At 47.4% G+C, this 22,689-nt stretch overlaps 1 protein-coding gene across 3 annotated transcripts; it reads left to right on the top strand.

Moving 5' to 3' along the window:
* The first annotated feature begins 460 nt into the window (after nt 1–460).
* si:dkey-181m9.8 (E3 ubiquitin-protein ligase RNF31) lies at nt 461–22,253 on the top strand. Of its 3 annotated transcripts, none has more exons than XM_064346155.1 (22): nt 461–706; nt 2,764–2,854; nt 3,648–3,713; nt 3,971–4,137; nt 5,063–5,189; nt 5,549–5,597; nt 5,952–6,046; nt 7,931–8,095; nt 9,008–9,121; nt 9,559–9,879; nt 12,040–12,137; nt 12,469–12,657; nt 13,407–13,589; nt 15,678–15,776; nt 15,942–16,031; nt 16,167–16,281; nt 16,641–16,759; nt 17,307–17,420; nt 18,358–18,403; nt 18,643–18,733; nt 19,252–19,420; nt 20,828–22,253. In XM_064346155.1, exons 1-22 carry the CDS (start codon nt 662–664, stop codon nt 20,969–20,971), a joined length of 2,697 nt encoding a protein of 898 aa, XP_064202225.1. In that variant the 5' UTR covers nt 461–661; the 3' UTR covers nt 20,972–22,253. The 3 variants fall into 3 exon arrangements, with proteins under 3 accessions (XP_064202225.1, XP_064202227.1, XP_064202226.1); XM_064346156.1 differs by lacking the exon at nt 461–706 and adding an exon at nt 2,110–2,354; XM_064346157.1 differs by lacking the exon at nt 9,559–9,879 and having other exon boundaries at nt 464–706.
* Nucleotides 22,254–22,689: the final 436 nt, after the last annotated feature.

Here is a 22,689-nt window from a genome sequence, read left to right as displayed (position 1 = left end):
GTTTTGAAATACTATATGGAGGGAAGTAAGTATGTCAGTTTTCTTTCATTTGTTCCAAACAACATGGCAAAATGATGTACGTGCCCCTAATGAACACGTTAATTAATCAAAATGTGAAATTCTATAAATAAACAATACACAACCTAGTATTACCCCTCTGTGGCTTTATCACCCAAACTTGTCACTGATTATGCTGACTTCTTGAGTATTGAAAAGGCGATTTACATTTTCCATTTATGAGCAATATTTCGCCTGAGCAGAAATAAACTTATTTTCTTATTTCGTAGTGTTTCGTAGAAGCATAGTAGTTTGTTTTTGGGAATATGTCTTTCCAGAATGCGGATATTGACGCGTTGGTTTTTACGTTGGCCGTATACAGTTCTGTGGGCCGCGCAACCTAACGATTGGAGCGTGCTTGGCAAATAGGCTACGTTTTCCAGTAACTTGTTTGGGGATTATGGATAAACATGGCAACCCTGCGGCAGACAACACCGAAACTTCTTGTCGGCTGATACTGAATGCCACGCCTATGCTTCGATCACACACAAACATCATAGCGGGCTATTACGCTGATAGCTAAAAATGGCTAGCATAGCAGTCAGTAATGTACAGTTTAGTGGTCTATGATGTCTCCGGGTGTTAAATTTATAATCTTGAGAGAATGTCGCGGGTAAATGCAGACCAGGAACATGCAGCTCTGACTGAGGTATGGAGTACATAGATAGCAAATTCCACTGTATAAACGCTCGCTGGTATTAGCCATATCACCGCTAGCTGATATTAGGTGTTCATGTTACTGTTTATTTTGCAGTACTTTATCGAGCGTTTGTCAAGTATAGTGATATCGCGGAGGGCCAGAGTTGCAAATGAACTATCACGCATGTCGTCCATGGAATTGGACAGAAAGCCAAGTCAGGCACATGCTAGTCATCTAATCTAGCAAAGCTAGCTACCTGTCGTCTAAATTACGCAATAGGTCGTGTGAACAAGAGTGGATTTTTACAGAAAACCAGCTAATTAAAACTGACTAGGTATGACGACTATTAAGCGAAGTCTTAACTAAGATTGAGTCAGTTTTGTAACGTGCCTGCTAATTTGTAGGTAACTCGCTAACAACAGTGACAACACTCAACAGTCTAGCTAGATAAAATAACAATTCGTAATTTCCCGGTAGACTTTAGCGAGCAGGCTTTGCTAGCTAGGTGGCTGGCTTTATCAACAACTATTTTTGCTAACGTTAGCTATATTTCACATGCAACGGATTGTCCGAGTTGTAGTTGGTAACTTCGTACAGTTTGCCACGTAAAGCAAATTTAATTAACTTGCTAATCGTCGTAAGAAGCGACGAATGTTCACAACCACAGTGTTATACGCAAGCTCGCTTAGCTAGTACGTTAAGTTTATGTTTTACGAATGGTTTGTTGCCCGTAAATGCTTGGCTAACTAATGCTACTTATCTAGGCTAGGTAGTTGTGTCCCATCTGCCTGTTGTTTTTAAAACTGCAGTCCTGGGGGGTGCCCTATGTGTGATGATATTCGTTTTAACCACAATTGCAGTTACAGAATTTTTAACAAACAGTTATTTTATCTTAATTGCGCTGTCCATGTTTTGTGGGATTATTTACTCTCTTAAACCACATTATGTTACAAACAATGCATTGTGCTGTATTACATTACCTCAAAAAAGTTATAAGTAAATAAATAAATAAAATAACTGATTCAATTAAAGGCTTAGGCGAATAGGCTCCTAATTGGTGAAATTGTGGACACATGGCCGTTAAAACGAACCATTTGGTAGATAATGAAGAGTGTATTCGAAGACAAAGAAAATGATAACGAGTCAACTCTGCATATTAATATCACAATGTTTTTTTTTTTTAATTAACTGATCAAATTAAGGACTGAGGTGAATCAATAGGCTTCTTATTGATTTGTAAATAACAACGAGCCAAACCTGCATTGTGTTAATCTAAGACAGTGCAGGTTTTGCTATTTATCATTTCAAATCATTTTAAAGATTTGATTTGATCATTTGCAAAGCAATGTGCAATGTAGCACAATGTGGATATGCTATTTATGACATAATGTGGCATAGGAGGGTTAATAATCCCTCAAAACACAAAAAGCGTAATTAAGCAAAATTAACAGCTTGTTAAAATTCTTGGATAGCAAATGTGGTTGGAACGAAAATCGGAATACACGGGGGTGTCCCCAGGACCGAATTTGAGAGCTGCAATTTGAAGCGCACTCAAAATCGTTCATTAATCAATGCTTTCGTTAATTTGTCAAGTAGAGTAGATGCACTCCGTTCTGGAACTTTCAATGAACATAAGGGTTGCTTATTATCTAGCAAGGTAACATTGCATGTTGGTTGTATAATGTATCGCTTCAATGGTTTTATTTGTTAAACTTGAACTGAAGTCATTAGACCATGCCTGTGTATACTGGAATTCTGGTTGGCTCATTGGAAAACATTGTCCCAGAACTCATGCAGAACCTAGCTCACCCCAAAGTCACAGGGACGCGTTTTTGTCCTGGTGTGAACTAAAAATAAGCCCCATGCAATCCATTATGTGGGGCCAAAATCTGAACGATTTACAAATGATGCAAATCATTCGCGCTGGGAAAAAAATAAAATCACCCTGGTTCTCTGTGCATGCATGCACAGGTTTTGTGATTACACCACAGTTTGCAGAGACAAGCATGCCCGGCCGGTTTTACGTTGCAGTGTGACCGTATCTCTGTGTTTCTCTCTGCTTGCAGTGCAGATATGTCCACCCCACAGAGGCACTGAATGATGTCAGGGCTGTGACCGCGGTTTTCAGGGACCTGGACCTGTATGTGGACTTCTACTGTGAGTACACAGCGAGGGCTCCAGTGCAGACCAGAGCATATATAGTTTCCGTAGTTTTTAGATTTCTACGTGTTCACCCATGGTGACACACCGTTCAGCTTACTCATGATAGCAATATGAGTATTATTATTTCGGGCGGCAGTGTAGTATGATGGGTAAGGAGCTGGTCTTGTAACCTAAAATCACAGGATCAGTTCCCAGGTGGGACACTGCTTTGTTGTTCTCTTAAGCAAGGTACTTAACCTGCATTGCTTCTGTGTATTTCCAGCTGTGTAAATGGATACAGTGTAAATGCTATGTAAAAAGTTGCTCTGGATAACTGGATAAGAGTGTGCTAGATGCCTGTAATGTAGTAATGATTACAGTTCTTACACAGGGGTCCACAACCTCGGTCCTGGAGGGCCGAACTGCGTGCTGTTTTGTATTCCTACCAGTTACCTTAGTTTTAGTTTTGTGACAGTCCTGTAAACCTTGCTGGGTTTACTCCTGTACTTGAGCACAGTGAAATATATTAGCCATACTTGCAGTCTATGGCTGTAGCTGGTGCGTGGACAAATGTCAGATATGAAACAGTTAAAAGCAGAAGTTCACACGAAGTCTTGAAAAGCTGACTTAACATTTTGTGGACCACAAACCAGACCTGGACCTGGCGATCACTGTACGAACACAGCTGCAAATAGCTGTGTGACTTTTAATAGCATTGCCACCGCTAATATTATTCTGTGACTATGTATAGGACTACTTACAAAAGGTTTACTAAAATAAAATGAATATGTGTACACTTTCTTTGTAGGCTACAGCGATGGAAACAAAAAGAAGCTGGTGAATTTGGCCGGCACCATTCCCATTTGGTATGAAGGTAAATGACAGAGTGGTAGAGTACTGCATCATTTGTTCTGCAGATGCCCTAAACGTGTGAGATTTAAAGGTTTAGTGTATCATACATCAGAAGTGTATCATGTTCAGAAGTTCTAACTCTACTGCCATTGACTGATGGTGTTCTAATGTAATGTTGAGTGCAAGCATGGCCAAGCATTACAGTACTGAGCAATGTTAGTTCTGTGCCTTAAAATATTGCCTGTGTGTGTGTGTGTGTGTGTGTTTTGGAAACCCCAGGTAATGTGTACGACATCCCAATATGCATTTGGCTTCACGACACGCACCCTCAGAGTCCCCCCAAGTGCTCTTTGCGGCCCTCGGTCGCCATGGTGATCAACCCCAAGTGCAGCAGCGTGGACGCGAGGGGGCACGTTCACCTGCCGAGCCTCAGCGCCTGGCAGCCGGTGAGCCGCCGCTGCCCGCGATCCCTCCAGAGCTAACGCGGAGCGTTCTCACAGTGTTGCCTGAACGTTTGGTCAATGTTGCAACGTCCTCACTGCGTGGCGGCAACTCTGTGAGAACGTTTTGTGCCAGCCTGGACGCCTTTTTCTTCCTTCACTGTCATTTTAATGTGTTGCTTCGTCATGCGGTGTGCTGTCCAATGACAAACTCTGGCTGAACACTCAGACCGAGTGCGCTAAGGCTAATCAAAAATGTTCAGCAGACTCTTACTGTATTAGTAGATGCCCTTATCCAGAGCAACTCACGTGGTGATACTGTTTGATTTTCTTCTCGCGATTAGCCGTTTGTACGGTTGGATGTTTTGAGACGTAATTCACGTTCTGAACCTCAGACCCCAAAGGGTAGTTATTTAAGGAATTATCTTCATGTCTGGGACTCAGACCAGCAGAGGACGTGTTGCAATTCTGACCACATTGCTGTGCATGTGACGTCTCAGGAAGTCACATGACCTAGAAACGTGTGAGGTTGTTCCCTAAATAAATAAGTGTTAAAAGCACAGAGCACTACATTATTTTTGGCAACCAAATTTTGCTCACATAACCTTGTACCTGGAGATCTACCATCCTGTAGTTTTTCACTCAAACCCTGAAAAAAGCGCACCTCATTCAACAACTAGAGATCTGGTTGAGCAGCTAACTAGTAGAATCAGGTGTGCCCAATTAGGTTTGGAGTGAAAACCTACAGGATGGTAGATGTCCAGGAACAGGGTTGGGCAGCCCAGCTCTAGCTGTTGAATGAGGTGTGTTGTGTTAGGGTTGGAGTGAAAACCTTCAGGACAGTAGATCTCCTGGAACGGGGCTGTCTTCAGTGATAAATTTTGTTACCATGGAAATACATGTATTTTCTGCCTCTGATTTTCATTGCCAGGGACAGTCCAACCTTTCTACTGTGTTGAAGGAGATGAGTGCAGCCTTTCAGCGGGAGACCCCCCTGTTTGCCATGTGCCCACAGACCCCACTCCCTGCCCAGCACCCGCAGTCTCCTTTCCTACCAGGTGAGGGCAGTGGTCTGATATGCACACTCAGCATTCAACACCAGTGCATTCGCTAGCCCTGAACATACAGCTCAGAAATGCTACAAACTGGGCCTGTGCTTTGCTAGTGTGTAGCCCCTTGGATTCTGAGGTATATGCGCAAGGAAACATTCCCACTGATAATGTGCTATCTGGAATGCGCAAAGGGGAATTAACTTTACTGGAGTTTCAGGCAGCCGCTGTCACAGATACGGAATTGTGTTTGAAATTCAGTGCCGTCTTTAACGGCCAGAGTCAGTCGAGTAGACCTGCTGTAGTGTTTAATTTCTGCGCTTGATGTGGACGCGCTGGTGATCGAGGCGTTTGTCTGTTCTGCCTAGGCCACCACAACCCTGTGCAGTCTCTCAACCGCTACTTCCCCAGTGCCAGGTAAGTCCCTCACCACACGGTGTAGCCCCCCCCCCCCAGAGATGGTGCAGGATGCCAGTGCGGTTTCCGTGCTGTTTACCCACAGACCCACTCCCCTCCCTGACTGATTTGAGCCAGCCTCAGGCTTGGAGCTGTTTCATTTCCTCCCGCAGAGCAGTGCTAAAGTATGATGCAGACGTTCAGGATATGGAGGATCTTCTCTGTACCCCTGACTGCGTCGCGGTGTGTGAAGCGTGCGGGGAAACGCAGCCGTAGATTTAGCCGCAGGACGCGGTACGCAGCCGACCCTGCGTCTGCTTGCGTTCGGCATGTGAGCTCAGCTTGAACGGCGCCTGTGCTTTTTGTCCCTCCCAGCCAGCCGTACCCGCGGAGCCCCTCTGCTCAGCACGCGTTAGCCGCCAGTTCCACGGCCTCCCCCGTTTCCTCTCTGCAGGGAGCCGGCGATAACAGTGAGTGTTCTTCTTCTGATTTCAACTACTATCCTGAATCACCTGATTTCTGCCACTATCCTGAATCACCTGATTTCTTCCACTATCCTGAATCACCTGATTTCTGCCACTATCCTGAATCACCTGATTTCTGCCACTATCCTGAATCACCTGATTTCTGCCACTATCCTGAATCACCTGATTTCTGCCACTATCCTGAATCACCTGATTTCTGCCACTATCCTGAATCACCTGATTTCTACTACTGACATGAATGGCCTGATTTCAACTAATACCCTGAATGAATTGATTACTACTACTGCTGCCCTGAACGACCTGGTTTCTACTGCTACCTTGAATGACCGTCATGACTCTCGTTGGCCAGTTGTACTATGTTTGAATTACGTCTAAGAGGGGGTGTGTTACTTTCAGTTACTTTAATATTTAAGAAGCCTGTGCACCCCGTGACCTAAGGTTTATAGCTGCAGGAGGCAACTTCCTCAACCGGTGCAATGTTGTGAAAAAATATTTTGAAAATCGTAACACTTGTCGGCCCTGCCCACAGAGAAAGAGACACACTTTGATCGGTTAATGTCGTAAGTAACTTTGTGCTGAATACAAAAATACCTGCTGCAGCTTTAAATAGTCTTTCGCCAGCAGTGCTGCAGTGGAACTGCAGTTGTCAGCGTGCAGGCAAGGTCTGTGCGGAGGGGCCTGTGTTCACACACTTTCAGTGAGGAATACGAATATCAGTTAATGAAGAGTTGTTGTTTTTTTTTCTTGGTTTTTAAGGTCTTTTAAGTTCTCCTTTTTTTTACTTCTTTAATGTCGCTGTGTTTAGTTGGTTTTTGAACGCGATCAGAGGGCAGGGACGCCCCTGCATTGAGGTACCTGGCGAGACTGCCCTTTTACGCGAAGGTTTCCAGTCTGACCGCCCAGCGTGCGGTCCGGACGCGTGTGTGTGAGACCGCAGTGCAGGCCCTCCAGGGGGGGCGCGTGGGTCTGAGGTCTGCTCTTTGGCGCTGTGACGCGCGCCGCGGTCGCTAATGGAACCCCGACCGCGCGCCGCCCGCCCGGCCGCACATTAGCGGCTCCTTCCCTCTGTCGGATGCGTGCGCGGTCGCCGGGACTGTGACCGATACGTCCACGCGGCTCAGCGGGGGGTGGGGGGGGGGGGGGGGTGGGCTGTGGGCGGTGAGGGCTACAGAGAGAGAAGGTGCGGGTGTTTGGGGACACGCCAGTCTGGACACACGCGCGCCCGTACCTACCTACATACACACACACACGCACACACACATGTTGTGCTCTCCCCACTCCACAGAATATTCCAGCAATGAGAATGGGACATTCCAAGTTTGTAGAAAAAAATGAATATTATAAAATAACAAATGACTTCACAATAATGTATTATTTGTTGTAAAAAGATGTTATGAAAAGATGAATATGTGAGATATTTAACTTTAAATATTCCTTACTTAGATTGTGAGTGGAAAACATAATGTTGCCGTTTAGATAGTGATGTAGTCTATCGGTGTGGAGACGTGTTTGTTCAGTATTTGGTGTAATGGAAATTATGAATGCGTTTTGTTTTTTTTGCCTGTGGGGCAGGTGTAGGCCAAGGTGTACCGGTCTTTCGGTGATGTCATGAAACTCTGTCAGAACTCCTTATCAGCATGATGTCAGCAAACTGAAGGAGAAACAGGACAGTCGGGATTACAGGAAACGCATGCACACACACACGCACACAGACACACACACACGCGCGCAGGCGCACACAGACACGCGCGCACAGGCCCACACACACATTTTTTCAGCATTCCGTTTGCCCATTTGGCCTCTTCCCCAGGAAAGGCAGAGTCGCTTTCGCTTTCGAATTCCCTGCTCAGTTTTGTTATTGCGTTCCAGCCCCGCCCACTGCCGCCGCCACCAAGCTCAGCCACCCGGATCCCAGCACTGAGCGGAGGGTGCGGCGGTCCTACACGGAGGAGCTGCTGGATTTGGGGATCACCTTCGAGGCTCCGAGCAGTCGGGCCTTTCCCCCCACCAACCCCTTCGCCCAGACACCCCCAGGTAAGGCCTGCCGACGGCTCTCCCTTTCTGCTTGCGACCCATTGGAGGTACTGGCGTTAAAAATCCTCGTCTAGTCTAGAAACTGTTTGCACAGTCAGCTTGTGCGAATTTGTAATTACATTACATTACATTACAGGCATTTAGCAGACGCTCTTATCCAGAGCGACTTACACAACTTTTACATAGCATTTTACATTGTATCCATTTACACAGCTGGATATATACTGAAGCAATTTCGGTTAAGTACCTTGCTCAAGGGTACAACGGCAGTGTCCTACCCATGGAATCGAACCTGCGACCTTTCGGTTACAAGCCCAGTTCCTTACCCACTGTGCTACACTCTGTAATGTAAATTAGAAACATCAGTAGATATATGTTATAATTGATTAGTAAACTTTAGAAAAATATATGGAGGCAGACAGGGCATAGAGGATTATGGAAGATCAATGTATTTTCCATGCATTTAATGTTCTGTCTGTATCCTGCTGTTATGAGGGTTGTGGCATTATGAGGACTACTCAGGGTAAACGATTTGCAGTGGAGGTTGCGTCAAACTGCCTGGGCGTGTCAAAGTGCTTGAAAGAACCTAACCCAATCCTAACTGTTCCAATGAGGCATCATTGTTAAAGCGCTTTGGATAAAAGCGCTATATAAATGCAGTCCATTTACCATTATGTTTTTAAAAAGTTGTTTCACCAAAATGCAGTATTTAAGTGATTTGAGATATTATTATGCCCCTAAATTATTTTTCCAGTTCCGTAAATCAAGTCATCAATCAGTCTTCTCATTTTTCAATAATAAACTTGTTTGCATGTTTATTTTTAGTGCTACTATCTTCTCATTTTTCAATAATAAACTTGTTTGCATGTTTATTTTTAGTGCTACTATCCTTAGAAACTATTTATTCCCCAGCTACAGTCCCAGATGTCACTTCCTCAAACACTGTGGACATACAAAACATCTTCACGAACCTGCAGCTTCAGAGAATCACTAACGAACTCAACGAACTCAACTCTAATAACAAAGGTGAGTCTTTAATCTTTTAATTATGAGACGCACGACAACACGAGACATGGCATTTCCCCAGTTTTATAAAAAAAAAAAACTTTGAGTTATTTTAACAGCCTTGCCTGTTGTGAAGCACGGCGTCATGAATTGAATTGGAAAAAGATGGTTGGTGTTAAATGTCGCCAGTAGGGGGAGCACTGTGTCTCCTTACTGTTTTGGCTAGAATGTGACGTGCCTTGTTTTGCATGTATTGTACCTTGACAAATTTCTTCCACTCAGTTAAAGGAGTTAATAATGCCTTGGGTTTAGTTAAATCATTTTCCACTTTTTTTTTTTTTTTTTGGGGGGGGGGGGGGTGAAATAATCTGGTGCACATTTTTTTTCTTTCCTTTTTTTGACTGAAGGGAAGTTTATATAAAGAGTTCCATAAAAGGAAACGCCTACGTGCTTTACAGACCTCTTGCAGCGGAAAGTTGGTTTCAGCTCCACAGAGGCGGCGCAAATGCCAAACGCGAGTGGGCTGAGCGACGGCGGCCCCCGCCCTCCGGAAGGCGCCCCGGGCTGCGCGCAGGACAGCGCGGGGGGCGGGGGCCCGGTGGACGACGGTCAGGTCGTCGTGGTGACCCAGCTCCCTTGGGGGACCCCCCCCGGCACGATGAGGAACAAACTGACCCTTTACTTCCAGCGTCGGCGCCACGGGGGGGGCGAAGTCCTGCGCGTGCTCTACCCCGCCCCCGAACCCGGCCGGGCCTGCGTCGTCTTCCGCGACCCCAGAGGTACCGGAGTGCAGAACCGGCCAATCGGGGGAGGAGAGCAGCCCTTATTCTGCCAATCAGGACACGAGAACAGCCATTATTCTGCCAATCAGAACAGGAGAACAGCCCTTACTCATGAATTAAAGATTCATGGTTCCAGAGATTCATTCTCAAATCACCCTCTATAAAATGCTTTATGAAATAATTTCAAATGTTAATACTTTTTGGGAGTGGAAATATCTTTTTTTGTTTTTCTTTTTTGTCCAAAATCTCACTTAATTCATTTCCTTTGTGATCTCTGTTAAATGAGAATGACCCTCACATAATAAGTGGCGTTGTTCACTTATTATTTATTTTTATTTATTGAGTTATTTATTTTTTAAGAACAGTGCATTCTGTCACTTCAGTCCTGATTTGTATCTATACCATGTGCAAGCTTGTATTTGGTGGTGGTGGTTTTTATTTTTTTTTTTCCGCTTTGGTTTTAATTGAGGATTTTTGCTACGGCGAGAGTAATTGTGGTCATCTTGGTGTCCTGCAGTATCTCAAAGTTCTGTGACTGGAGGCCTCGGGACAAAGCTGAGGCTTCGTCGCGGCTAACGCTAATCCAGACTTTCACGTGGGAACTGGATAAGGAAGGGTGTTCTGGAAACTGACTGTTGGTCATATTTCTGTGTGCAGCCGGGGTACCCTTGTTCGCCCTTCGTCCGCGTGATTTCAGCGATTCAAATTTTTTAGTAGCTTTCTGATCGATGAACGGTGTCAGAGTGTGGTGCAGGGCTACAAGAAAAGCCCGTATACACGGAGACTGAACACTCCTGTGTTAAGTGATTGATTCGTTGAGCTGATTATGGTTCTGGTGTGTTGATTAACGAGTGCTTTGAGAAAGTCCTGCATCGACCTGTTGGCGCTGGCGGAAGTCTGGAAGGACTACCCTCGCTGATCGCTGATCTTGTAGTACATGGTCTCATTTTTTAATTGGGTGCAACGTAGGAACATGATCTACCTTCTACAGTGCCCTCATTAACGTCTGGGACAGCGATATATTTTTTCTTGATTTGGCTGTGTACTCTATTTTAGTTCGGGTAAACCAACAATTTGCATGTAGTTAAAGTGCGGATTCTCAGCTGTTTATACACTACGCTTTCACCGTGGAGAAACCACAGCACTTTCTTACTGGACCCTCCTTGGTTCCTGAAGATACTTTATCTTTCTTTAAAGTCAAAATTATAACGCATTCTATTAATTTTTTTTAATCTGTTGCAAAAAGAAGTCTATGGTGAACACCATACCTAAACAAGGTCTGGCTATCGATAGGCAACTCAACTGGCTTCACTATTTCACTATTTCATTAATGGACGTTAGCTAAGTAGCTAGTTAGCAATCAGTAAGCCTTTAGCACATCATTCAAGGTTAGCTACTTATTACTAGCCATTGAGCTGTAATCTAGAAACTCATTCGTTAGCAGGAAAACTTGCAACTGTTGTAACCAAAATACTGTAGACTATTAATATACTCACTAGCTAGCTACCTACAACATGAACACCATTTCACATCCTCAGTTGCGCTGTTTTTCTGTCCTTCAAAATGATCGTACACGTGTCGCTAGTCGTTTAAGATTAATACCGCCATTGTCTGCACGGCACCACCACTCATGCACGTTTCAACCATGGATTTATACCGCCACCTGCTGTACACCGCCACTCATAATGATGGGGAGTCAGCGAGCGAGCCGGTCACTCCAGTAAGAGACATTCACTGGCTGGCTGGCTGGCACTCAGGGTCCGGCAAAAATATGTTTTTGTCCGGAACATTATGGAGGGCATGTAGGAGGGCGCAATTATTATGTTTTCGGTATGTTAACCAACACTCTCTATGAGTATGACCATCTTGATGTCCTTCAATCTCTCGAGAGCAGCTTTCTCTCTGATCTGGGCGGATGAGTCCAGCTATGTCTGCAATGACTCTGGGTCCTGGCCACCCGGCTTGGAGCTATTTGTTCCATTTATTAATTAATTAATTAATTAGTTAATTAATTAATTAATTAATTAATTAATTTTTTTTACCATAAATCCCTTCTTGCCAGTCTCTTGCTTGAGTGTGATATCTGTACAGAAATAATTTGTGAAATGTATTTCCCTACTTTCCGTGTAAGTGGCACCATCTCTCTCTCTCCCCCAGATGCTGAGCGGGTCCTGTCCCGAACGGGCCATGTCATCACTGTGAACGAGCAGCAGTTCCCTGTGCAGGTGCAGAGGGTGGAGCGCGCTCTCGCTCAGGTGAGTTCTGAAGCTCTGTCCTGAGGGGAGGGGCTGCCGTAGCGCCCGTTCTAATGGGCTCGAGTCGGCCATCCTGGGGGGGGGGGGGTACAGGGACTGTTAAAGAAGACCCTGTCAAACTACGAGGGCCTGTGGTTCTGGGGGCGACAGGAGGTTTCTCGAAAAGGCCCCATCGGGGATTGGCGGTGGGATGTCATAAGCGTACAGAAACTGCTTCCTGTTTGAGTAATGGCGGTGGCTGTGCCGACATGGTCCTTGGAGAAGTTCCATTGTGCACAGTGTGAATAAGAAAATTAATAAATCCCACCCCCCATCCGTTCCCATTATTCAGGTACCGGTCCCGGATGGCGTCCCGCGGGACAAGTCCCAGATGTTCCGCAGCCTGGTCTCCATGGAGGGGCGGAGCTTCAGCCAGGAGGAGGTGCTGGAGGCGGTGCAGTCCTGCCGGGACCTCCCCTCCGCCCTGAGGTACCTCTCCCACGAGTGCCCAATCTGCCGGGACCAGGTGTCCTTCAGCAAGGTGAGACCAGGAGGGGTTGCCAGATCTGCAATAGACTCTCCCGCAGTGGGTGGGATGATGGGGTCTCATACAGTATTTTACTGATGCTGGGGTCCTCCAGCCTGTGTTTATATTCGAAATGGTGCTATAAGAGATTATTTGAGGGTCAAAGGTCATGTTTCAACTGATTCTGTAAGAGAGGGTTTCAGGGTCAAGGGTCATGTTTCAGCAGGTATTATAAGAGAGGATTTGAGGGTCAAGGGTCATGTTTCAACTGATACTGTAAGAGAGGCTTTGAGGGTCAAGGGTCATGGAGGTGAGGTTAAGGTATCCGGAGGGATTTGTCAGTCTGCCGCTGGGTACCCACAAGCCAGCGCCTTTGATTTGACCCTTCCTGTGCTTTGCATCAGAAGCCTGCATGCGGTTTGGGAAATTTGCTGGTGGTTTTTGAGAGCATGTGTTCATGGGAAATACAGGGATCTCATCGCCTATGCCCAGTGGACCAGTATATAGCCTTGTATTGAGTGTTTGTACCAATATCACCTTGAAACAGCACGTTGTATGTTTTAAAAAATGTCATTCAGCCATACTTTCTAATTGCTCGTAATTGCCTTTTTCAGCCTACGATTGAGCTCTTTCCCTTTTCCTCCCCCACACTCTCTCTCCATCTCTCCATCCCAATGCTCTCTCTTCCTGTCTCCATCTTCTGTTTCCCTCTCGCCCTCCCTCCTCTGTTGTCTGTCTCTCCCTCGCTCTCTCTCTCGCTGTAGATCATCACCATGACGCACTGCCCTTGCGCGTTCTGTGAGAGCTGCTTCAGGGCCTACTTCTCGTCCGTCATCAAAGAGAAGAGCATCGCGAGCGTGGTGTGTCCCCTGTGCAACAGGCCCGACGTGCGGGGCCCGGGGGCCATGGGGGAGGCCATGGACTACTTCAGCCTGCTGGACACGCAGGTCAGGGACCGTCCTCGTCCGCGAAATACTGTACGAGTCTGCAGTGTGTGCACAGGGACTGGGCCTCATCCGCGAAATACTGTATGAGTCTGCAGTGTGTGCACAGGGACCGGGCCTCATCAGTAAAATACTGTATGAGTCTGCAGTGTGTGCACAGGGACCGTCCTCATCAGTAAAATACTGTATGAGTCTGCAGTGTGTGCACAGAGACCGTACTCATCTGCAAAATACTGTATGAGTCTGCAGTGTGTGCACAGGGACCGGGCCTCATCAGTAAAATACTGTATGAGTCTGCAGTGTGTGCACAGGGACCGGGCCTCATCAGCGAAATACTGTATGAGTCTGCAGTGTGTGCACAGAGACCGTACTCATCTGCGAAATACTGTATGAGTCTGCAGTGTGTGCACAGGGACTGTACTCATCAGCGAAATACTGTATGAGTCTGCAGTGTGTGCACAGAGACCGTACTCATCAGTAAAATACTGTATGAGTCTGCAGTGTGTCTTCTGCACCAGGGGCACGGGACGTCCTCATCAGTAAAATACTGTATGAGTCTGCAGTGTGTGCACAGGGACCGGGCCTCATCAGCGAAATACTGTATGAGTCTGCAGTGTGTGCACAGAGACCGTACTCATCAGTAAAATACTGTATGAGTCTGCAGTGTGTGCACAGGGACCGTACTCATCAGTAAAATACTGTATGAGTCTGCAGTGTGTGCACAGGGACCGGGCCTCATCAGTAAAATACTGTATGAGTCTGCAGTGTGTGCACAGGGACCGTCCTCATCAGTAAAATACTGTATGAGTGCAGTGTGTGCACAGAGACCGTCCTCATCAGTAAAATACTGTATGAGTGCAGTGTGTGCACAGGGACCGTACTCATCAGTAAAATACTGTATGAGTCTGCAGTGTGTGCACAGGACCGCTCATCAGAAATACTGTATGAGTTTCAGTGTGTGCACAGAGACCGTACTCATCAGTAAAATACTGTATGAGTGCAGTGTGTGCACAGGGACCGGGCCTCATCAGTAAAATACTGTATGAGTCTGCAGTGTGTGCACAGGGACCGTACTCATCAGTAAAATACTGTATGAGTCTGCAGTGTGTGCACAGGGACCGTCCTCATCAGTAAAATACTGTATGAGTCTGCAGTGTGTGCACAGAGACCGTCCCATCAGAAATACTGTATGAGTGCAGTGTGTGCACAGGGACCGTACTCATCAGTAAAATACTGTATGAGTCTGCAGTGTGTGCACAGGGACCGTACTCATCAGTAAAATACTGTATGAGTCTGCAGTGTGTGCACAGAGACCGTACTCATCAGTAAAATACTGTATGAGTGCAGTGTGTGCACAGGGACCGTACTCATCAGTAAAATACTGTATGAGTCTGCAGTGTGTGCACAGAGACCGTACTCATCAGTAAAATACTGTATGAGTCTGCAGTGTGTGCACAGGGACCGTACTCATCAGTAAAATACTGTATGAGTCTGCAGTGTGTGCACAGAGACCGTACTCATCAGTAAAATACTGTATGAGTCTGCAGTGTGTGCACAGGGACCTACTCATCAGTAAAATGGGACCAGGCCTATCATCAGTAAAAACTGTAGTTCAGTGGTGCACAGGGACCGTACTCATCGTAAAATACTGTATGAGTCTGCAGTGTGTGCGAGACCTACCATCAGAAAATACTTGTCTGCAGTGTCGGACCGGTCTCAGTATACTGAGAGTCTGCAGGTGTCACAGGACCGGCCTCATCCATCTGCAGTTCTGCAGTGTGTCTGTGTCTACACCACCATGCGCATGCATGTCTGTTCGGCCTGGTAGTCTCATGAACTCACACAGGACTCCCCTCTTCCATCCCCCTGTTCCTTCTGTCTCTCTCTCTCTCTCTCTCTCTCTCTCTCTCTTTTCTGCCTCCATCTCGCTCTCCCCCTCCTTCGTTCTCTCTCTCTCTCTCTCCCCTCTCTCTCCCTCTCTTCTCTCTCTCTCTCTCCCTCTCTCTCTCTCTCCTCTCTCCCTCTCTCCTCTCTCTCTCTCTCTCTCTCTCTCTCTCTCTCTCTCTGTGTCTCTGTCTCTCTGTGTGACAGATCCGTCACTACCTGGACCCCGAGACGCACGAGCTCTTCCAGCGGAAGCTGAGAGACCACGCCCTGCTGGAGATGCCCAACTTCCGCTGGTGTGCCCATGTGAGAGCCCCGCCCCCCTGACAGCCCCTGCCCCGGCGTAGCCCAATCCCCCGGGTCGTCCCGGACGCCGTGGTTTTGGAATGAATGAAAGCCATGGATTCTATTTCTCAGGGGAGAATATGTGGTGTTGTACAGCTCATATTGAGTGTGTGTGTGTGTTTTCAGTGCTCCTTCGGCCTTCTCCATGAAGCAGACAGACTGAGGATGGACTGTCCCAGCTGCAAAAAGAGCACCTGCTCCAACTGCAAGAGTCCTGTGAGTTCCCACGATGCACTGCCACTCAGACACACACCCATACTGGACTGAGATGCAGCATTTACTGACCCAGTCTCATGTCCTCTGTCTGTCTATCTGCCTGCCTGCCTGTCTATCTGCCTGTCTGTCTGTCAGTGGGTTCCCCAGCACGAAGGCCTCTCCTGTGAAATGTTCCGGAAGTGGCAGACCGAGAACAACCCTGAGTACCAGAACGCACGCCTGGAGCACCTGCTCAGTAGGAATAAGATAGGTAGGCCCCACACACGCGCGTGCGCACACACACAGGCACACGCACGCACATAAACACATACAGACACACAAAGACGCACCCACACAGGCACATACATACACACACACACACACTCACTCACTCGCATACACTCTCAAAAACACACACACACACAGGTACACGCACGCACATAAACACGTACAGCCACACAAATACGCACACACGCACCCACACAGGCACACGCACACACACAGGCACACACACACACACACCCACGCGCACACACAGGCACACAGGCACACAGGCACACACACACACACACACACACACACACACACACACGTCTCGCATTGCTAATTCTCAGTCTCGTGGGCTTTCAGACTGTCCCAATTGCAAGTTCCGCTTCTACCTGTCCAAGGGGGGCTGCCTGCACTTCAAATGCACCCAGTGCCAGTACGAGTTCTGCGAAGGGTGCCGGAGGCCCTTCAAACTGGGCTCTGTGAGTATCTGCGCTCGCCCTGAGAGAGAGAGAGAGAGATAGAGAGAGAGAGAGAATGAGAGAGTGAGAAAGAGTGAAAGAGAATGAGAGAGTGAGAGAGAGAGAGAGAGAGCGAGAGCAATGAGAGAGAGAGAGAGAGAGAGGGAAGGAGCGAGAGAGAGAGAGAGAGAGGGAGAGGAGAGAGAGAGAGAGAGACCACATGGACAGACCAGAGAGAGAGAGGCATTGAGAGAGTGAGAGAGAGAGAGAGAGAGAGACCACGTGGACAGACCAGAGAGAGAGAGGGGCAATGAGAGAGTGAGTGAGAGAGAGAGAGGCAATGAGAGAGTGAGAGAGAGACCACGTGGACAGACCAGAGAGAGAGAGAGAGAGGGGCAATGAGAGAGTGAGAGAGAGACCACATGGAGAGACCAGAGAGAGAAAGAGAGCCCATTAGCCAGCGTGTGAGTTCTGTGTTGGTAACAGTTGGTAAGGGGGCGTCAGGTGTCTGGCTGAGCCTCCTGATTGGATCGTTCCCGCTGTGACTGTGCGTTGGCGTCTCCGCCAGGCCTGTGGTTTCTCCGCTGATTGCGGGATGAAGGGACTGCACGCCCATCACCCGCGGGACTGCCTCTACCACCTGAGAGACTGGAGCGTGCCCAGACTGTGCCAGCTGCTCCAGGTAAGCGCTCTGCTGTGCCCACACTGCGCCAGCTGCTCCAGATAAGAGCTGTGCTGTGCCCAGACTGCGCCAGCTGCTCCAGGTAAGCGCTCTGCTGTGCCCACACTGCGCCAGCTAGCTGCTCCAGGTAAGCGCTCTGCTGTGCCCAGACTGCGCCAGCTGCTCCAGGTAAGCGCTCTGCTGTGCCCAGACTGCGCCAGCTAGCTGCTCCAGGTAGGGGTGTTCTGTACCCACACTGGGGCTGATTCGGTTAGAGCTCTGCTATATCAACTGTGCCTGATTTGGTTAGAGATGTGCTGTGTCCACACTGTGCTTGATTTGGTTAGAGATGTGCTGTGTCCACACTGGGGCTGATTTGGTTAGAGATGTGCTGTGTCCACACTGCGGCTGATTTGGTTAGAGATGTGCTGTGTCCACACTGGGGCTGATTTGGTTAGAGATGTGCTGTGTCCACACTGCGGCTGATTTGGTTAGAGATGTGCTGTGTCCACACTGCGGCTGATTTGGTTAGAGATGTGCTGTGTCCACACTACGGCTGATTTGGTTAGAGATGTGCTGTGTCCACACTGCGGCTGATTTGGTTAGAGCTGTGCTGTGTCCACACTGCGGCTGATTTGGTTAGAGATGTGCTGTGTCCACACTGCGGCTGATTCAGTTAGAGATGTGCTGTGTCCACACTGCGGCTGATTTGGTTAGAGATGTGCTGTGTCCACACTGGGGCTGATTCAGTTAGAGATGTGCTTTGCCCACACTGCGGCTGATTCGGTTAGAGCTGTACTGCATCAACGCTGCTTGGTGCAGCTGGCAGTGTGTATGTAGGTGTATGTTGAGGTCATACAGAGAGAGAGCATGCACCTGTGTGCTCATGTATTTGTTTATGCCATGATCAAACCCTTTCTCCTTTCTCATATGAATGTTTTCTGCGCATTTTCTCCAGCACCACAAAGTGGCGATCCCCCTGCAGGCCGGAGGCAGCGACAAAGGTACCCCCGAAGCGGCCGGTTCCGCTCACCGTTTGAGTCCACCATTACAAAGAGTTCTCCCCTCCTATACAAGAGAGGAGGAACCCTTCCTTAGTACTTAACCAGATGCGCAGTAAAGTCCCAAAGTTTGGGAGTGTTTTAATGATTGGCTCATGTAGGAGCAAGAAAATGCAATTGGTTGATTCCTGTGTAAATAGTTCACAGTCAGGTACAGTTACACGTGGTCCCTTGTGTTGAAGGTCTGTGTGGTGTGTTGGAGCAAAGGGAAACGGCTCAACGTGAGGAGCCCTGTGGAAAACCAGCTCCTGCAGAGTACAACGGCTACTGCGAGTAAGTGCCAGCATTTCTAAATGGACTACAAGTACCATCATTCCCTGCCATTACCTGGACTACAGGTATCACTGCATTGTTAAAAAGGACTACAATTACCATCATACCCTTCCATTACCAAAACTACAAGTACTGTCATGCAGTGCTATTAGAATCACTGCTAGTTTTACCATGTTATGTCATTATGAGTACAGGAAGTATCATGCAGTAACTTCATAGATACGGTCCATCAAGCACTTCCATTGCTGACACTACAAGGTCCATCATGCACTGCCACAACAAGCACGATAAAGTCCATCGTATACTACCAAATAAAAGCTTTTTTTGAGATGCAAAGCACCTCATTGACCTGGCTTGTAAGTTAGTCACTCACTCACTCATTCACTCACTCACACAATCGCTCGCTCACGTTTAGTATGATGAAGATTCTCCACAAGGGGGAGCTGTTGGGGTGCTGTGTAAGAGTGCTGCTCTGCATCAGTGACGCCGTGTGTCCTTGTTTCTTGTCACTTTTTAAGGTGCCATTACAAGGAGTGGCTGGTGGAGCTGATAAACCAGAAGCAGCTGGACCCGGCAGCTCTGTTCGACAGAGCCGAGCTGGTGTCGGAGCTTCAGCGCTGGGGGGTTCGAGTCCCGCAGGCGCACAGATTGGAGCCTGAGGCCAAGTACCTGCAGCGGCTCAGACGGGTGAGTCACTGCACAGGACCACACGGTCACTAATGCTACGCTACAACCAGGCTAGTACAAGCTGCATCAGACCGCACGGTTGCTAATGCTATGCTGGAACCAGGCTAGCGCAAGCTGCATCTGACTGCACGGTCGTTAATGCTACGCTGAAACCACGCTAGCGCAAGCTGCATCTGACTGCACGGTCACTAATGCTATGCTGAAACCAGGCTAGTACAACCTGCATCTGAATGTATGGTCACTAATGCTATGCTGGAACCAGGCTAGCACAAGCTACATCTGGCCGCACAGTCGCTAATACTACGCTGGAACCAGGCTAGCACAAGATGCATCTGACTGCATGGTCGCTAATGCTACGCTGGAACCAGGCTAGCACAAGATGCATCTGACCCCATGGTCACTAATTCTATGCTGGAACCAGGCTAGCACAAGCTGCATCTGGCCGCAGGATGGCTAATGCTATGCTAGAACCAGGCTAGTACAAGCTGCATCAGATCGCACGGTCGCTAATGCTACGCTGGAACCAGGCTAGCACAAGCTGCATCAGACCGCACGGTCGCTAATGCTACGCTGGAACCAGGCTAGCGCAAGCTGCATCTGACTGCACGGTCGTTAATGCTACGCTGAAACCACGCTAGCACAAGCAGCCTCAGACTGCACGGTCGCTAATGCTACACTAGGCTAGCACAAGCTGCATCTGAACGCCATGCTAAAATAGTAATTCAATAGCTTATGAGGATACATAAGCTGTCAAGGCTGACCAGATCAGATGTCACTGTGAAAAAAAGCATTGAGAGAAACAGTAATTTACTGTGAACAGCAAAAGTAAAAAGAAACCATTATTCCAGCCAAAAACTAAGAAAATACCCATACCCAAAATACCCAGCCTTTCAAGTTCAATTGGCTTCCACACATTACATCATAAACAATGAAATTCGTTGTGAATGCACAGACTTCTCAGGCTTATTCATTTGCACTAACAGCAGCTGCACCTCATTTGTAATACAAATGTGCACCTTTCATGGAAATGTTTTTTTTTTTTCACGTATCAAAATGGAAGTTACTGTATCACTATGTGGAGTATAACAATAATTTTATGATATATTGCTGTATCAGTATTCTGAGCACAGCCCAAACATAGAAACACATTCTAAATCTAGCGAGCCAGCCTAGTTCCAGGTGTAAAGCCAGAAGAGTGTGTTCAGTGAATAAGCTCAGTGAATGATCGCAGTAATCCCTTCCCCTCTGCAAGCAAGGCTAGCTCAGTGGATCACAAGGTTCGAGTGAATAAATGCATTCTAAAATCAACGCTTCCTCCTCTTTAACCTCTCGAAACTAGCATCGGCGTTAAGTGTCAGATGCCTTGCTCCTGTTCCAAGCCGTTGCTTAACTACTCTGCTCCCACAGGCCGTGAGGCAGATCGGCCTGGTGGCAGAGCGCGCCCTGGTGGAGAAGGCCGGTATTGCGGCCTCTGCGTCCTGTCCGACTCTGGGGGACCAGTGGGCGCGGGGACCCACGGACTCCCAGCTGCTGCTGATGCTCAACGACTGAGCGGAACCGGGCCCAAACGCAGTGGGACCCACCTGGACCCCCCCTCTCAACTGGGACACCCCCCCCAACCCTTTACCAGGCCCAGATGCAGCAGGACCCCCCCCCCCCCCACCAGGCCCAGACGCAGTGGGACCCGTCTGGACCCCCCCCCTCAACAGACCTGCTCCACCCAACCGTTACCCGGCCTCGTCTTCATGACCCACAGGATCCACTGAAATTCTTTCAGATGATACAGCGTTCTCAGCACTTACGTATTGCAGGTTCTTTTGTTTGTTCAACATGTCAGTGACGTTCTTGAAATAATTTGTGGGTTTTTTTTTTTTTTTTTTTTAAACGCATCTGATTTTTTTAAACGCTCTGGGACAGTATTTATGAATAACTGTGACGTCTTTTCCCGGTTTCTGGGGGGGGGGCTGAAATGAACAGAACTGCAAATACTGCATAACGCCAGAGGGTGAAGCTCTGGAAGCCTAGTCACTGCAGTTTAAACGCGACCGTTTTGCTGCTTTTTTGCACGCGTTTTTCCTTTTAAAATAACGATGAGATCGTTTAAACAGGTTCTGCAGCACCACTGGGCTAGGATTGATTATGCAGGACCTCTGCCAAGAAGTGGAGTGCCCTGCCTAGAGTTTCACTGTTAAGATCAAGGGATGTAGTTACAAGCAGACAGTGTTTCTGAAAAAGGACTAAATTGTCTTACTCTACATGTCATGCCACCCTCTGTGTGTTCGATGGCTTTACTCCCATCCCGTTTGCCTTACAATTATACCTAGGTACTAGATTTTAATTTACTAAACCCGTTCTTAACATTTATGCACAAGCAGGGATTATGGAATGCACTGCGTTTAGTGTTTTTACAGTCACTGATCGCAATCCCCTGGATTCAGATGGTGAAAGGCACAATGTTTTTCTTCGTAACACGACGCGAGCTATGCAAGTGGCAGGCTTAGGTCTGTCCTTATTAGCATATGCAATGAAGTGTCCAAGTGGGCTAAGATTGTCTTGCACTGACCAAAAGGAATGTATGGCTTTTTTTCACACCAAGATGTGGGTTCTAAATAAGTTTGTTAGGAACTGTGAGATTTTTTTTTTGTCTGCCAGTAACCTAAATAATTACCACTGTCTATCCACGTTTGATTCCGTGTTCACGAAAGAGTTGAATATCCATTTATATTTTTTAACAAACGCTCGTCTTGTCTGAATTTCTGAGAACCGAGTGTGCTTACGAACACCGTGGCCAAGTGACATTACTAAGTGCAATAAAACACAAAAAATAGCCTTACTTGTGTGTGCGGTAAAAGTCAGTACTCAGTGACTGCGTGGAGTTAAACATAACGAAAGCACAACGTGTAGGCACAGTAAACGTGAGACAGACTCCAAACGAGGAAGCTGAAGTTTATTCAGAGAAGAGAACATCGCTGTGCGCCTGCAGGACGGACGGTACGAGAGCACAGCACGTTTCCATAAGTGTCCATTTCTGCCTTTGCTTAATGGAAACCGCCACTGCTCTCGTACAAATCAAGTATGAGAAATAACCCTTTCAAGTGTGAACTCAGGCAAAATAAATTTTTTTTAAAAATTTTGTTTTGCTTTAGAAAAAAAAACATACACCCCCCTCCCCCCACGTCTGCAAACGTACAAACCACTGGCACGGGCTTACTAAAATATAATGAATTACTCATTTCTGAAGTCATTTGTAAATTGTCCATTATGGAGGG

This window comes from Anguilla rostrata, chromosome 8, assembly GCF_018555375.3.
Source record: "Anguilla rostrata isolate EN2019 chromosome 8, ASM1855537v3, whole genome shotgun sequence".
In the NCBI taxonomy this organism is placed as follows: Eukaryota; Metazoa; Chordata; class Actinopteri; order Anguilliformes; family Anguillidae; genus Anguilla; species Anguilla rostrata.
The sequence above is the reverse complement of the archived record's forward strand: the minus strand, read 5'-3'. Positions and strand labels throughout refer to the sequence as shown.